Source organism: Camelus bactrianus, chromosome 16 (genome assembly GCF_048773025.1).
Source record: "Camelus bactrianus isolate YW-2024 breed Bactrian camel chromosome 16, ASM4877302v1, whole genome shotgun sequence".
NCBI classification, from domain to species: Eukaryota; Metazoa; Chordata; class Mammalia; order Artiodactyla; family Camelidae; genus Camelus; species Camelus bactrianus.
Window position 1 is genome coordinate 53,038,767 of NC_133554.1, and position 14,076 is coordinate 53,052,842.

Here is a 14,076-nt window from a genome sequence, read left to right on the forward strand (position 1 = left end):
CATCTATTCCATCCAGAAAGTGCTCTCAGTATCTTGTTCCAAAAGGCTCCATTGATAAAGAAAAAATATTTAAGAAATAAAAATATTTAAGACCATCTCTTAAGACCACTTCCAGCCCACGAGCCCTATGATACAAGTTTTCCCAACTGCAGTGGTTGGAGCAGCTGTCCTAACTCACCTTTCCCCCCAGAGATGAGTCCTGTGCTCAGTAAGGTCTCTAGGGGTTGGATGGGTAGGTGGATGGACAGGTGGATAAATGACTCGACTACCTGTCACCCAAAAAGCATCCGTGAGAAACTGCTACGTCCTGGCTGGGCTTTGCCCACATGTCTGGCAGGCTTTTAGGACCATTCTCTTTATTTCCAGGACTAATATAACAAATAACATTATTTTAAATTCACTACAAAAATAAACGTGGCACCCCTAAATGACATAAAGAAAAATCAAGTTGATTTTGGGGGTGTTCTGAAGTGTGGATTCTTGACATCTCTAATTCTCCTTTCCTAGTGTAGACAATCAAAGGCAGGGAGTAGCTCCTTGCTCCTTCGTTGGCCTATTCCTTCCTCTCAGTGTAGGGTCATACGAAAGACAGACCTCGAAGATACTGCAGATCCCATTCCAGACCACCGCAAGAAAGCAAATATCGAAATAAAGCCAGTCACATAAATGTTTTGGTTTCCCAGTGCATATAAAAATTACGCTTACACTATACTGTAGACTATTAAATGGTCAACAGTAGCATTTTGTCTAAAGAAACCATGTACATCCCTTAACTGAAAAATACTGTATTGCTAAAACATGCTGACCGCCATCTGAGCCTTCAGCAGGTCGTAGTAGTGACATCAAAGATCGCTGATCACAGATCACCGTAACAAACACAATCCTAGTGAACGTTTTAAATATCACGAGAAATGCCAAAACGGGACGCAGAGATGTGAAGCAAGCAAGTGCTGTTGGAAAAATGGTGCCGACAGACTTGTCTGATGCAGGGTTGCCACCAACCTTCAATTTGTTAAAAAACAAAAAACAAAAAAACCACACAGTGTCTGCAGAGCATGGTGTGCCTATACTGTGACTTTCTGACATGGGAAAACAACATGACGTTGAACACTTTCAAGGACTGAACTGAGTGATGGATAAGGTATCAGGGTCAAAACAGCTTGACTATAAAGATGCTATTTTGGAAAAGGCACAGAGCATTTTTATAGACTTGTGTGCATACGGCCCTTAACTTCTGGAGGTGTGACTTCTCTAGAAGCCGCACGCTGCTTCAGTCATCAGCCCTTCTCAGCTGCCTTTGGTCCCCCACCTGTGTCATTCTGTGTCCATCACGCAGCAAAGCTATGGTGTCCCACCACCACATGGTGGCGCTGCCAGCCAACCACCACCTCCAAATTCCACTGTCTCTTAATAATTCGAGGTAAGGCTGTGTGGGAGGACTGGAAAGAAAAAATTACAAGAAGGAGCTGCCAATAGATGACTCCAGAATTCCAGGTAAGGTAGTTTGATGGGTGCAAGAGAAGGGCATGTTTGCATAAAATAAAACTGGAAGTGCAACCTGCTATTGCAAAGAAAAAGCAACGCACGGATTTACTTCCAATTCTGCTGAAGTGATTGCGGTGGGGGGGGGGGTCGTGGGGGTAGGGGTTGGTGGAGGGGATGTGTGGTTCTGCGGGGGCTGGGGTCGGGGGAGGGAGTGGCTGGGTCAAGGTGAGTCCTCATGCTGGGGTTCCACATCTCAGGCTAAAGACCACTCCTCCAGGGAGCCCAGGCTGGGCTCAGGCTTGCCCGGGGGAATGCTGGGAACCAGCTCAGTGGGCAGGGAAGAGGTCAAGACGGTAGGCTCGAGGGAAGAGCAGTCTCATCAGGGCTCACCAGAAGCCTGGGAACTTGGTCCCGCTGCAGGGAAGTCTAGGGGCATCTAAGAGCAGCCTGGGATTGGGAGATGGCTGCGGTAGCTTGCTCCTTAGAAGACACGTGAGTGTCTAATGAAAAAGTCTGTTGTATTTATTTCCCTAAGACCCATCCCACCACCACAACAAAGTCTCCCCTTGAGCTGCTCTACATTTAACTTGAGAACACGTTTTCATGAATATCCTTGAACACAAGTAGGGGGACGACCTGGACAGATGGATGCACAAAGATGGATACGCATTTTGACATACTCATCAACTGCTTAATGTGGATTAATGACTGGGAGAGTGTGGGCCGCCGTCTTTGTTCCTAAACCAATGGCTGCTTCTTTGACGGACGGCTGCTGTCTCAAATGACTGTTAATATTTCAACATGCATATTGGTATCTAAGCTAGGCAAAAGGTTCTACCTGACACGTGCTTTACTCTTTGATCTGAGAGGCAAATCTACACTTGGAAAGATTCATTTTGATGCCTGCATGTGTAACTTAACGAGCTATGTTAGGTCCAACTGCAGGCTGATCTAACAGGGCATCCTTTACGCAGCGTCCGGGTGTTGCTTAATATTGGCTGGCCCAGAAGGATAAATTAGGAGTTTGGAATTAGCAGACACAAACTACTATATATAAAATAGATAAACAACAAGCTCCCACTGTAGAGCCCAGGAAACTATATACAATAGCTTGCAATAACCTATAATGAAAAAGAATATGAAAGAGAATATATATGTGTATAACTGAATCACTATGCTGCACACCAGAAACTGACACAACGCTGTGATCAACTATATTAAAAATCAAAATGAAATAAAGAGAATAGTGGCTGGTGGGGGCATTCAGCAGGAAGAAACGTCCAGGCCTGCGCTGGGGACGTGCTTTGTGGACCATGCGTCACACACGGTGAATTCTACAGCCAGCCCCTCCTGCTTGCACTCAGCCAGCTCCGGGACGCCGGCTGTACCTGCCGGTCAGGGCGTGTTCTCGGATGACAAAGTGCTTAGTCAAAGCTTAAGTAGGAAGCAAAACGTTTCAGCATAAATAACCTTGCTCTCCCTGCTGGTTTGAATTGCGCCAGTTAAGTGAGCGCTGAGGGCAAGTTTCCTCCCTGGGGAACACGTGCTGTGGAGGGAATGACACTTGAGAGAGGAAAATCAGCTTAAACAGTCAACTCCCCAAGGGCAGGCTGTCTGAAGAATTTCTTAACCAAAAGAAATCGCTGTGGGACCGGATCAGAAAGAAGCAAGCTGTGTCTCTCTTGGACTCCAGGCTGCCTTTTGCTGGCTGAGGTTCGTCATCATTCATGGGATGTCAAATTCTGAATGTTTCCCCCCATCAGTCCCCCAACGAAGGCTATGCTGGTGAGGGAGGAAGGTGGACCGGGTAGGAGGGCAGTGGGGAGGTCACCACGCAGGTGATGAAGTAACAGCATATGAACACTAGGTGGCAGCAGCCATACACAAAGTACATGCTAGGGACTTACCTGTCCTCTCTCCTGATCTGAGAAACTCAAGTGGGCACTGAAGATGGTGCCTTTTTGGAGTATTTAGTTTTCACCTCTTTCTTCTCTTGTGGCGTGGCTTCGATGCCACAGGTGAGAGAAGAGAACCTCAGGTGCATTACCAACAGGGCACACGTCGTTAAAAAAAAAAAAAAAGTAGTTGGAGTCAGAATTTGATGATAACAGGCATGACTGTGTTCCAGTAAAACTTCATTCATTTACAGAAGCAGGTGTTGGGCCAGATTTGGTCCACGGGCCGTCCTTTGCCAACCCCTACGCTAAAGGAGCAGAGAACTGTACCTGGCTCAGCTAGCTTGGTCCGCACGTCCCAGGCATATGCTGGGTAACTCTTCTCTTTCCCCAAATCCATGCAGACCCATCCTTCCTCCCCTCTCAGCCCCCTCTATGTACCTATGTGATTACTTGTCTCCTCGTTACCTGGACTTGAATTCTCCCCCACACAACAGCATCAGTGACAAATGCTGCCCGTTTGTTCTGCATTTAAGACCCCTTCCTTCCCTCAGTCTCTCTTCCCTCCCATCAGTATCAACACTCCCCTCGTCTTCTTTGTAGCCGTGGTGTCAGTGAGTGTCTGTTCAGTGTCTGGGTTCTTCACGCGGATCCGGCTACCTCTTCCCCTCAAATTATTCCGTGGGAGCCAGGTCTTGGGCTCTGTCATTTCTGGGCATCGGAACTCACCAAGGTGGTCAGGGTCTTGCAAAAGAACGCACTTTCTCCTTGGCCTTCGGTCTCGCTTCGTAAAGCACCATGTGGCCCCATCTCAGTGACGTCATCTGCCCTTAACACCTCTGCTTCCCCAAGACGATCATCCCCGTGCTCCTGACGAAGTGCCACCTATTCTATGAAGCGCCTGAGATGGGGGAAGGCCGTGCCCTCCGTCCACTGGTTCCTTAGACAATTTGGTTTATGTCCCTCCCCCGGGAGCTGGTGCCTCGTCTTACAGTGCCTGCAGGTCTCACTGGCCACTAGCCAGTTATTTTCACTATATCTTTTGTTATTGATTTTCAATTACATCTCACTGAGGTCAGAGCAGGGGTTCTGAATGGTATCGATCTGGGGGTGTTCTGACTTTCTCTGTGACACGGCATCAATTTGTGGAAACACGCACACGTGTGCTTGCAAAGGACGTTAAGTTTTCCCGTTGCTGGGTTGAGGTTCTGCATTATGTCCATGATGCCCATTTTGTGAACTTTTTAGCTATTTTATCAGTGTCAGAGCAGGGAATCGTACTCCCCACCATGACTGTGGTCTTGTCTGCTGTTCCTTGCTATTCCGATGATTTATCTCCGGCATTTTGAGGCGTCTGCTGCTGGAGGCGTACAAGTGCAAGATCATTATGTCATCCCTTGCATTGTTTCTCTTTTCATTAATGATAAAATGACCTTTATTCTGTAGGTGGCTTTCTGCCTTGAAGTCCGTCTGGTCTGATACTGAAACTGCAATGCCTGCTTCCTTTTTGATCGGCACTCGCCCTGTGTCTTTTTTCATTTCTTTATTTTTCAACCTTTGCCTGTCGTGTTTTTAAAAAAAGCAAAACCTGTCTCTTTTAAAAGACGTATCTCATCATCCGATGACTGTTTCTGCACCCCTCCCCCTACTGTGTCTGTCTTTTTCTTTTTCTGCCCCCCTCCCTCCCTCCCTACTACCCTCAGGTCCCTGTCCTCCGATGAAGCCCTGGTCTGGAGCAAAAGCTAAAGGCAGAGAAGCCTCTTCTGGGAGCTGTTCTACATTTTACCCTCAAGAGTAAGATCGCAGGCATTCAGAAAGGAAGAACCCAAATCACGAACTATATGTGGATTTATAAGTGGGGAAAACAGGCTGTGATGGAGGGTCTGCACAAGGTCACCCTCTTTCCCTCTCTGTGGCCTGAGTTGCAGAGACACCCCCTCCCCGCCACCCCCCATGCCCCGTCCTGATACTCTGTACACAGTGGTGATGGAGGCAAAGCTCTGCCCCGCTGGCTGTGGTGGGGGTGGGTGGCGTGTAGGGGCATGAAAATGCCCCAAGGATGCTTGCTTATCAGAAGGTTTCTTGAGGCTAAAAGTACCGAGTCGTGCCGCCCTCGCCCAGTCCCAGCTGGAGAACCCCGCTGAGGGTTTATGTCACGCGGAGAGGAGCTGTCTGGTCAAGGGGAGGGAGGAGCTGGGATGGGAAAGCGTTTGCTCTACTTTCTCCAGAAACATAAAGATTAGCAGAAAGTACAGGTGACAGAACTGAGAGACATCAGAGTTGACATCTCGATGTCGCGGGAGACGTGGCGCCACCGGACAGAAAGCCCGGCCCGCGAGTGCGTTGCCCCGGGCAGGGCTGTCACTTGCGGGCAGACATTTCTGGAGAGCGTGCGGTTCCTCGGGCTCTGGAATGACCTGGCCTTTGAATGCTTATGGGCTCAGCCCCTCAGGGCTCTTCAGCCCCCTGGACACCACCCGCCCCTGAAGTTCCTCGTGGTCTAAACGAAGCCAAGAGCAAAACAGTCGTGCCCAGGGTTGGGGGCTGGACACAGAGCCCAACTCCCCTGCCCCGCGCCCTAGTCCAGGGCAGAGAAGGCAGCCTGCAGGGCACCATGAATCACAATTGGCCCTGGATTTTGGTGACATTTCTTACTTTCTAAAACCTTCTCCCCATCTACCATCTCCTCCAGTTTTCCCAACAGGCATCTTGTTAATGGATGACGCTGGAGACGGGGCGAGGAAGTGACCCGGGAGTCTGACAGGCAGCCAAAAGAGGTTGAGAACTGGGAAAATTTCAACCGAGAACACTGCCAGCCCACACGGGTATTTGGGGCTTCGGGGAGCAGACATGTCCCTTACACGTAGCGTTAGAATGCAGTGACTGGCAGTGATTCCTCCGAACATGCAGGGACCCCACATCAGCTGGGGGAGCAGATGAAAAGTGATGGGGCTTAAAGAGGCCCCACATGAGCTTGGAAATGAGGGACGGATGGAAAAGGGCTTCAGAGAGAAACTGGTTCCGAGTTCATGGTCCCTAGACACAGGGTAGATTATTAAAGGAGGTGATGTTACTGTCTTGAGGGGAGAAAAAGTCGATGTTGAGATTGTACCAGTCAGAAGGCAGTGGGCTGAGCTAGACACAGAGGTCAGAAACCAGTGACCCCTGGGCCAGCTCTTTGAGTTTTGTTTTTAGAATAATTATGAATCCAAGCGCCTTTAGATAGTGCATGTGTAGTCTAGCTGACATTCCCTGTCTTCCTCACCATTCCCACCTGTCTCCACCTGACTGTCTGTGCTCAGTCTTGTTACTCTTTAGTCCCCCGAAGGCATCTGAGTTTGCTGCCCTTGGATGGAAGGCTCCACCCTGCCCTCCTTCAACCTGGAGGCTACAGTATCCATGGTTTTGTGGGCACGTGTGGACCGTATAGCTCATCTCCGGGGTGCCTCTTTGTGATCCCAAGGCTGTAGCCTTATCTGACCCTACGATTCAGGGGAGGCAGAGGAGAGGAAGAATTCACAAGGCCTGGTGATTGCCCGGGGAAGATGAGACATCGAGGGTAGCGATGAGTTTGGCTTGGTCAACCGGGTCCATGGCGGTGATGGGGAACGCTGGGGAAGGGGCGGGTTTTGCATGATTGCACATGGAGGCGATCAGCTCAACTTGGGAAATGCTGAGTGTGGGGACCCTGTGAAACATCTCAGTTGGAGACATCTGGAAGGTGGCCAGACCCATAAGAATAGGTTCGGGAGAAACACCTGGGTTGAAGATCAACTTGTGCATCACAAGTAAGCAGATGGAAAATAAAGCCATGGGAAAGGGGAGGAATCCCCCAGGAGAGTGCGTTAAGTGAGAAGAAAGGATGCCTCAGAGACGGTTGGGGAACATCAACGTTTCAAAAGGGGCCTGGAAAGAAGCAGAAGGAGAAAAGAGGAGGGGCCAGTGGCAAGAAAGAGAAAGTGAGGGCTTCGAAAAGGAGGGAGCAGTTAGGACCGTCAACTGTTGCCTTCATGATACAGTTGGCCCTCCTGGATCCTGCGATCCGCCATTGGTTGAATTCGGGGATGCGGGACCTGCAGACAGGGAATCAGTGGATACTGACGGCTGACGGACACACTTTAGCATTTGCGGATTTTGGTGTCCACCGGCGGGTCCTGGAACCAATCCCCCCAGAATACTGTCTTTATAACGTATATATGCATTTAAAGGGTTTGGAGAACAGTGTGGAATTATAAGCATGTTTTGTTTTCAAGACGTTTGTTTTCACTCACTAGATGGTTCATTGGAAAATGGCGTAAACCTGCTTCTTTGATGGAGTACCTCTGTCAGGTATGAGCTGAGCCGACCTCCTCCTTGCCAACACCAGTCTTAGACCTGTGGGGCTGGAGGTGGTGCGCAATTACATGCAGACGGTTCACCCAAGACATTAAGCACTTCTGAGCATCATGGGATGCAGCTCTAAGACATTAGGTGCTGGCTTACCTGGCACTCTCGAAGGTGGCAGACGCCGTCTTTTCTACAGCCCCAAATCCAACTCCGACAGCAAGACCCTCTGAAACAGACGTAAAAAAGTGTGAAGGGTTGGGAATAATTTTTCTATAATACATGCACATAAAAATCAAAGCTTGTTCAGAAGCCAAAACCAGCAGACTCCTGTGGGCTGGATTAGCACTGCTGTCCAATCAAGGCGGGGCGATGGCCTGACCCCTGGGATAGCATGGAACCAGCGACACACTTCATCACATCGGCCAACCCCATGGTCTTTTCTTTATACCCTATGGTTACTCAAAAGGATTATATTTACTCAGCTGTTAAGACTAGGCAATTTCTTCACTTCTTCCATAAGATACTGAGACAACAGCATTTTGATGTGGCGCAATGCAAGTTAAAAGAAGGCCTTGCTAAGGGTAATCTCTGAAATGGGTGTGCCAATCTACGTGCAAACGCAAGTAAAGGAACTTGATGAAAAGAATGAATCTTACATTTTTCAATGTCATTGAATTTTCCCATTATGTGTTGACTTTGCCACTGAGAAATTGTAAGTTTTTGAGTCCCACAGTTCATTCAAATTTGACCATTTTAATCCTTTTGTCAATTAAAAAAGGCTTGCAAAAATAAAAAGGTTCATCCCTTTGTCGTGTAAGATTTCACAAAGCCGCCAGTAACAAAAAATCCACCAAACAGTAGCTTAAACCAAGGGACAGCAGACGCCATCCCACTCACTGCCTATTCTTGAATGGCCTGCAAGCTAAGAATGATTTTTACATTTTTAAATAGTCAAAAAAAAAAAATCAAAGAAACGATAGTATTTCATGACCCATGAAAACTATCTGAAATTCAAAATCTAGTGAAAATTCATAAATAAAGTTTTACTGGCACACAGCCGTGCTGGACTGTTGATGAACTGTCTATTTTTGTGCTACGTCAGCAGAGATGAGTAGTAACAGGAGACCGAATGGCCTGAAAAACCGTAATACTTACCCTCTGGCCCTTTAAAGAAAGAGTTGGCTGACCCCTGACCTCAACATGCCAGGTTGAACGGGCTCATGAACAACAAGCCCAAGGTTGACATGGTTGCCCAGTGACGTCACCCCACACATTTGATGACCCATCCTCGAATGGCGGAGACCGTCACAGTCCACTCTGAGATGGCGTGCCTGTCTCACACCAGCCTGGGGCTAAGGAGTGGGCAAGACAAACTTCCAAGTCCTCCCCAGTGGGAGTGAGTTGCCGAGGTCACCACTGCCCTGTCTGTGATCGAATGGGGAAGAGCAAAGCTGGGCTATAGTGTCTGATGGAGAGGAAAGCAGGGCTATTTAAAAAAAAAAAAAAAGAAAAGAAAAAGGAACTGCCCCAGTGACCTGGGATCAGTAGAACAGAAGCACGATGTTAAGACACCCTCTGACATCTACGGGGGCGTCCAGGCCCAACACGAATAGGAAAGAGAACAACCGACATTGCTTAGAATCCAGACCAAGGCCTTGGGGCCAGAAGGAAAGCTTCTTCATGAAGAGGGAAGGGGTCAAAACGTACCGAGGGAGAAGGGCTTGTCTTCTGAATACTATTCAGCCATAAAAAACATTGAAATAATGCCACTTGCAGTAACACAGTTGGACCTAGAGATGATCATACTAAGTGAAGTAAGTCAGACAGAGAGAGATACCATATAATACCACTTATATGTGGAACCTTTGAAAAAATGATACAAATGAACTTATTCACGAAACAGAAACAGACTCCCAGACAGAGAAAACAAAGCTATGGCTACCAAAGGGGAAAGGGAGGGGGAGGGATAAATGAGGACACTGGGATGCACACATATAAACTACTATAAAATATATAAAATATATAGACATATATAAAATAGACAAACAACAAAGATTTACTGTTCAGCACAGGGAACTATAATCAATAGCTTGTAATAACCTATAATGAAAAAGAATATGAAAAAAAATATATATATACGTATAACTGAATCACTATGCTGCACACCAGAAACAAACCCAACGTTGTAAATCTAATACATTTTAACTGAAAAAAAAAAAAAAGAATGAGCGTCCAAGATGAGAGAAAGCTGAATTTCAGGACAGGCTATGATGGATCTGCTAAGGGTTTCATCCTTTCCATCCATCTATCAGGGAGGAGGCAGCCCTCATTTTGTGCTGCCCTGGAATCTCAGGAGCTGCCCAAGGTTCTGAAAATATAAAGTCAGAGGCCATCTGAGATGCTTCCATCTGGCCAGTCTCCTCCCTTTGGGGAGCCCAGTGCTTACAAGCCTAATGTTCTCAGCCTTGTTTTGTATTACCACAGCCCGGACCACAACCCACTCCCATCGGTAAGTGTCGGTCCTCAGGGCAAAGTTCTTCACCAGGTATCAAAAGCTAGGGAGAGACTCACCGGGGTTTCCTGACATCAGAGGGGCAAATCCCTTTGAAAAAATTTGCTTTTCTAAACCATAAACAACAGCTGGTGGGTCTTTTGTTAAGGATTCTGCTCTAATTAGTCATTTTTAATGTAAATGATAGTGCAGCCCAGAGCAACAGAACCCACATTCATTAGCAAAGGAACCCTTCTGGTTATTCAGCAAGCAGCCCCGCCCTCCCCCCCCCCCCCCCCCCCGCACTTGACTTACTTAATGCTCACAACAGCTCTGGGAGGTTGGGGAGGGGTAGGCATCCAATTTACGCGGGAGAGAAAGGGCTTGCCCCAAGTGACACAGCATCGAAGGGCTGAGTCAGGCTTGAACCTCAGTCCCCTGGTCCCCCCACCACCCCAGGTTGCTGATGTGGGCTGTGGTTTTTCTCCCAGGCATGGGCGGCGAGGGCTGGCATCGGAATATCTGTATCCTAAAGGGGTTCTGAGCAAGGTGAATGCCTCCCGCCTCTGCTCCGCCCTGTACCTTGGCCATGCCCACAGCAGGTACCACAACCCCCAGCCGCCAAATGCACTCACTGCCCTGGGCGGTGGCCAACTCAGCTTCCCCCTTGACTTAGAATGGAGAGGAAGAAGGGGCACTGAAGGAAGAGAATGGAAAACGGAAGAATGCCTGAGAGCTACACTAAGGAGAGACTAAGACCAATTACACACGGGAAAAATACACAGACAAGGGGATTCAGGTAGATACTGAAGACCAACAAGTGGTAGAAAAAACCTGCTGGGTGAGAGAGAAGCAGAAGAAACAATGCCCTCTGGAGCTCATACCCCAGGTGTTCCACCCAAAGTGCAAATTAGGAAGATAATTAAGACTAGGAATAGACTTACCATATGACTCAGGAATCCCGCTCCTGGGCAAATATCCAGAAGGAACCCTACTTCAAAATGACACCTGCATCCCAATGTTCATAGCAGCACTATTTGCAATAGCCAAGACATGGAAACAGCCTAAATGTCCATCAACGGATGACTGGATAAAGAAGATGTGGTGTATTTATACAATGGAATACTACTCAGCCATAAAAACTGACAACATAACGCCATTTGCAGCAACATGGATGCTCCTGGAGAATGTCATTCTAACTGAAGTAAGCCAGAAAGAGAGAGAAAAATACCATATGAGATTGCTCATATGCAGAATCTAAAAAAAAAAAAAAAAATACAAAACAGAAACAGACTCATAGACTTAGAATACAAACTTGTGGTTGCCAAGGGGGCGGGGGTTGGGAAGGGATAGACTGGGATTTTAAAATGTAGAATAGATAAACAAGATTATACTGTATAGCACAGGGAAATATATACAAGATCTTATAGTAGCTCAGAGAGAAAAAAAGGTGACAATGAATATATATACATTCACATATAACTGAAAAATTGTGCTCTTCACTGGAATTTGACACAACATTGTAAAATGATTATAACTCAATAAAAAATGTTACAAAAAAAAAGACTCCTTCCTGCTTTGGACCCAAGGGAATCCATGCCCTTAAGAGTATCCATTTGGGCACCACCACCCTGAATATCTATCAAATAGCCATGAGGTGCCAGGCGTTTTGTAGGATATACAAAGAGATGTGGGAGATGGGGTTCCCATCCTGAAGTGGTTCACCATCTAGAACCTCCTTTTAGAGGTATAAAATTAGAAATGTAATTCTTTGCTCAACATGTTTAGGAAGAGAGATCTGGAAGACAGTGTTGAAATATCAGAAAAGCTGTAGTTTGGGGACAGAAGGGAGGTGGCAGACTGGCTGGGAGAGACAGCCGCACACAGGCATAGAGTGAGGACCAGGTTCAAGCCCCGTGGGTCAGCCTCAGAGCACTGCCAGTGTAGGAGAAACTTCCCTGCATGTTCTATCCTCCAGTTTTATAGCTTTGACTTGCCGTCTGTGAACTGAAGGTTTGTTTTCTACTTAACCTTCCAGATGACCAGCTTGGCCTTTCATCTAGAACATTCTTATCAGTCTATCCATTAAACTTAAAAAAAAATTTAAGCAATTTTAGTATTAATTTTGAGGAAGTCTTTCTTAGTTTCTGATTATTCCTTTTTCACGATTGCCAGTTCTTGTTTTATGGGTATAATGGTACCCTCTTGAATCAGCCGAACATACTACTTGGAATTTTTACAATCTTCTCTTTGGTCTCCTGGGTTATCCATTTTCTCTGGGATAGGCTGTCCTATTTGTTTTGCTCCTTCTTTCCTGTTCTCTGGGTTTTCTGCCTATGTCTGGTGGTCCTTCGCTCCAGGAGTGCATTCATAGATACAGAACCAGGTGGACCAGGTAACTCAAAAGGGCTTCTTCTGTGGTTCTACAGTCCATTTCCACCAACAGGCAAACCTAAAATTTCACTTGATGAGTTTATTTCTTTGTCTTGGCATTCAAGGCAGAGAAAAGAGCAGGAATGACAAAGTTAAGTGTCATGGGTTTTTAGATGACAACACACCAAGTGTTAAAAAGGATTTAATAACGTGTTCTTCACACTGCTGCTTCCTGAGCAGAAACACACGGCATGATGGAGAGCAGCCGGGGTGACATCTGCCAGGAACATGATACAGGAGGCAGAAAGCCTCCTTTCCCGGGGACAGATCACCTCACACAGGCACACACACAGGGGTGCAGCGGTGGTGTGAGTGAAAGGGACCACGTGCAGAGGTGAGTGTGCACACACACATGCACACACACAATTCACACACATGGGATAGAAACACACTGGGAAGACGGCCTAAATACACGGGAACCAAACTCTGACTTAGATGTTTAAATGCCAAACCACTGGAGCTCCCTTTCACACAGCCTGCCCTGTGGTGCCCACCCTGAGGGTTTGTCATATAGAAACTCAGGTCTGATCTGTCTGATTAGGGACATCAGACCTACACACGCAGGACCACACATACACAGGGACCCCAAGGGAGGAGGAAAAAAACAGGTAGGGGGAGGGAGGGCTGGCTTCAAACACCTGCTGGGGTCATAGATGAGAAACACGAAGAGTCTATGAATTAGTCCGCAAGTAAGTTAAGGGAAGGCTGATAGGCAAAGAAGCTAGAAGGAAAGTCAGGGCTAAACCCACCGAGATGAAGCAAGGGTATCTTTAAACTACTCAACAAAAGCAGAAAAGGTGCAGAGGAGTGAAAAAAGCAGAGAATACAGGAGTTGGGAGAACAGCCTTGGATCTCAACATGCGCTGGCAACAAACTGATGACAGCTGGCCGAATGAGGCATCGCACCCAGCAAAGGAGCGGTAAGGACGATTCCATACATCATGGCAAAACACCTGGCAAATTTAGAGTCCGGCATAAATGCCACATATTAATAAAATATGCAACTCATCCAGCAAGGTGCTCCAAGCCCAGAGGCCTTCTTTTAATTAATGTCAGAGATGGATGGGCAGGCAGTCAGAGAATCCTCCCCTGACCCGGTTCATCACCGACTTCCATGCTCATGGAGAATGTGCCCTCCTGCCTGGCACGAGCAATCCCGTGTTTCCTAGGAGGGAGATGCGCAACACACGTGCGATCTCTGGAGAGCTGGGAACCAGCAGACAGGGGAGGGGAACGTGGAAGGCACAGGTGATGTTGTCATGGTCCCAGTGGGGGTCAGTGTTCTAAAAACAAGGTTGAGATTTAAAAGTGCTTCACTAATTAATCTTGAAAGCTTTCACACAGCAAAAGAAACCATCAACAAAGTGAACTGAACGGGAGAAATATTTGCAAATGATATGACTGAAAAGAGGTTAATGTCCAAACTACATAAACAGCTCATCCAAC

At 47.2% G+C, this 14,076-nt stretch overlaps 1 protein-coding gene across 18 annotated transcripts in view; it reads right to left on the reverse strand.

The window, feature by feature from the left end:
* Positions 1 to 14,076, reverse strand: part of SLC39A11 (solute carrier family 39 member 11) — a 351,433-nt gene that overhangs the window by 48,117 nt on the left and 289,240 nt on the right. For all 18 annotated transcript variants that reach the window (XM_074343593.1, XM_074343591.1, XM_074343597.1 and 15 more), the window contains one exon: positions 7,863 to 7,932. In XM_074343593.1, coding sequence (XP_074199694.1) covers positions 7,863 to 7,932 — 70 coding nt within the window. The remainder of the gene's footprint in view (positions 1 to 7,862; positions 7,933 to 14,076) is intronic.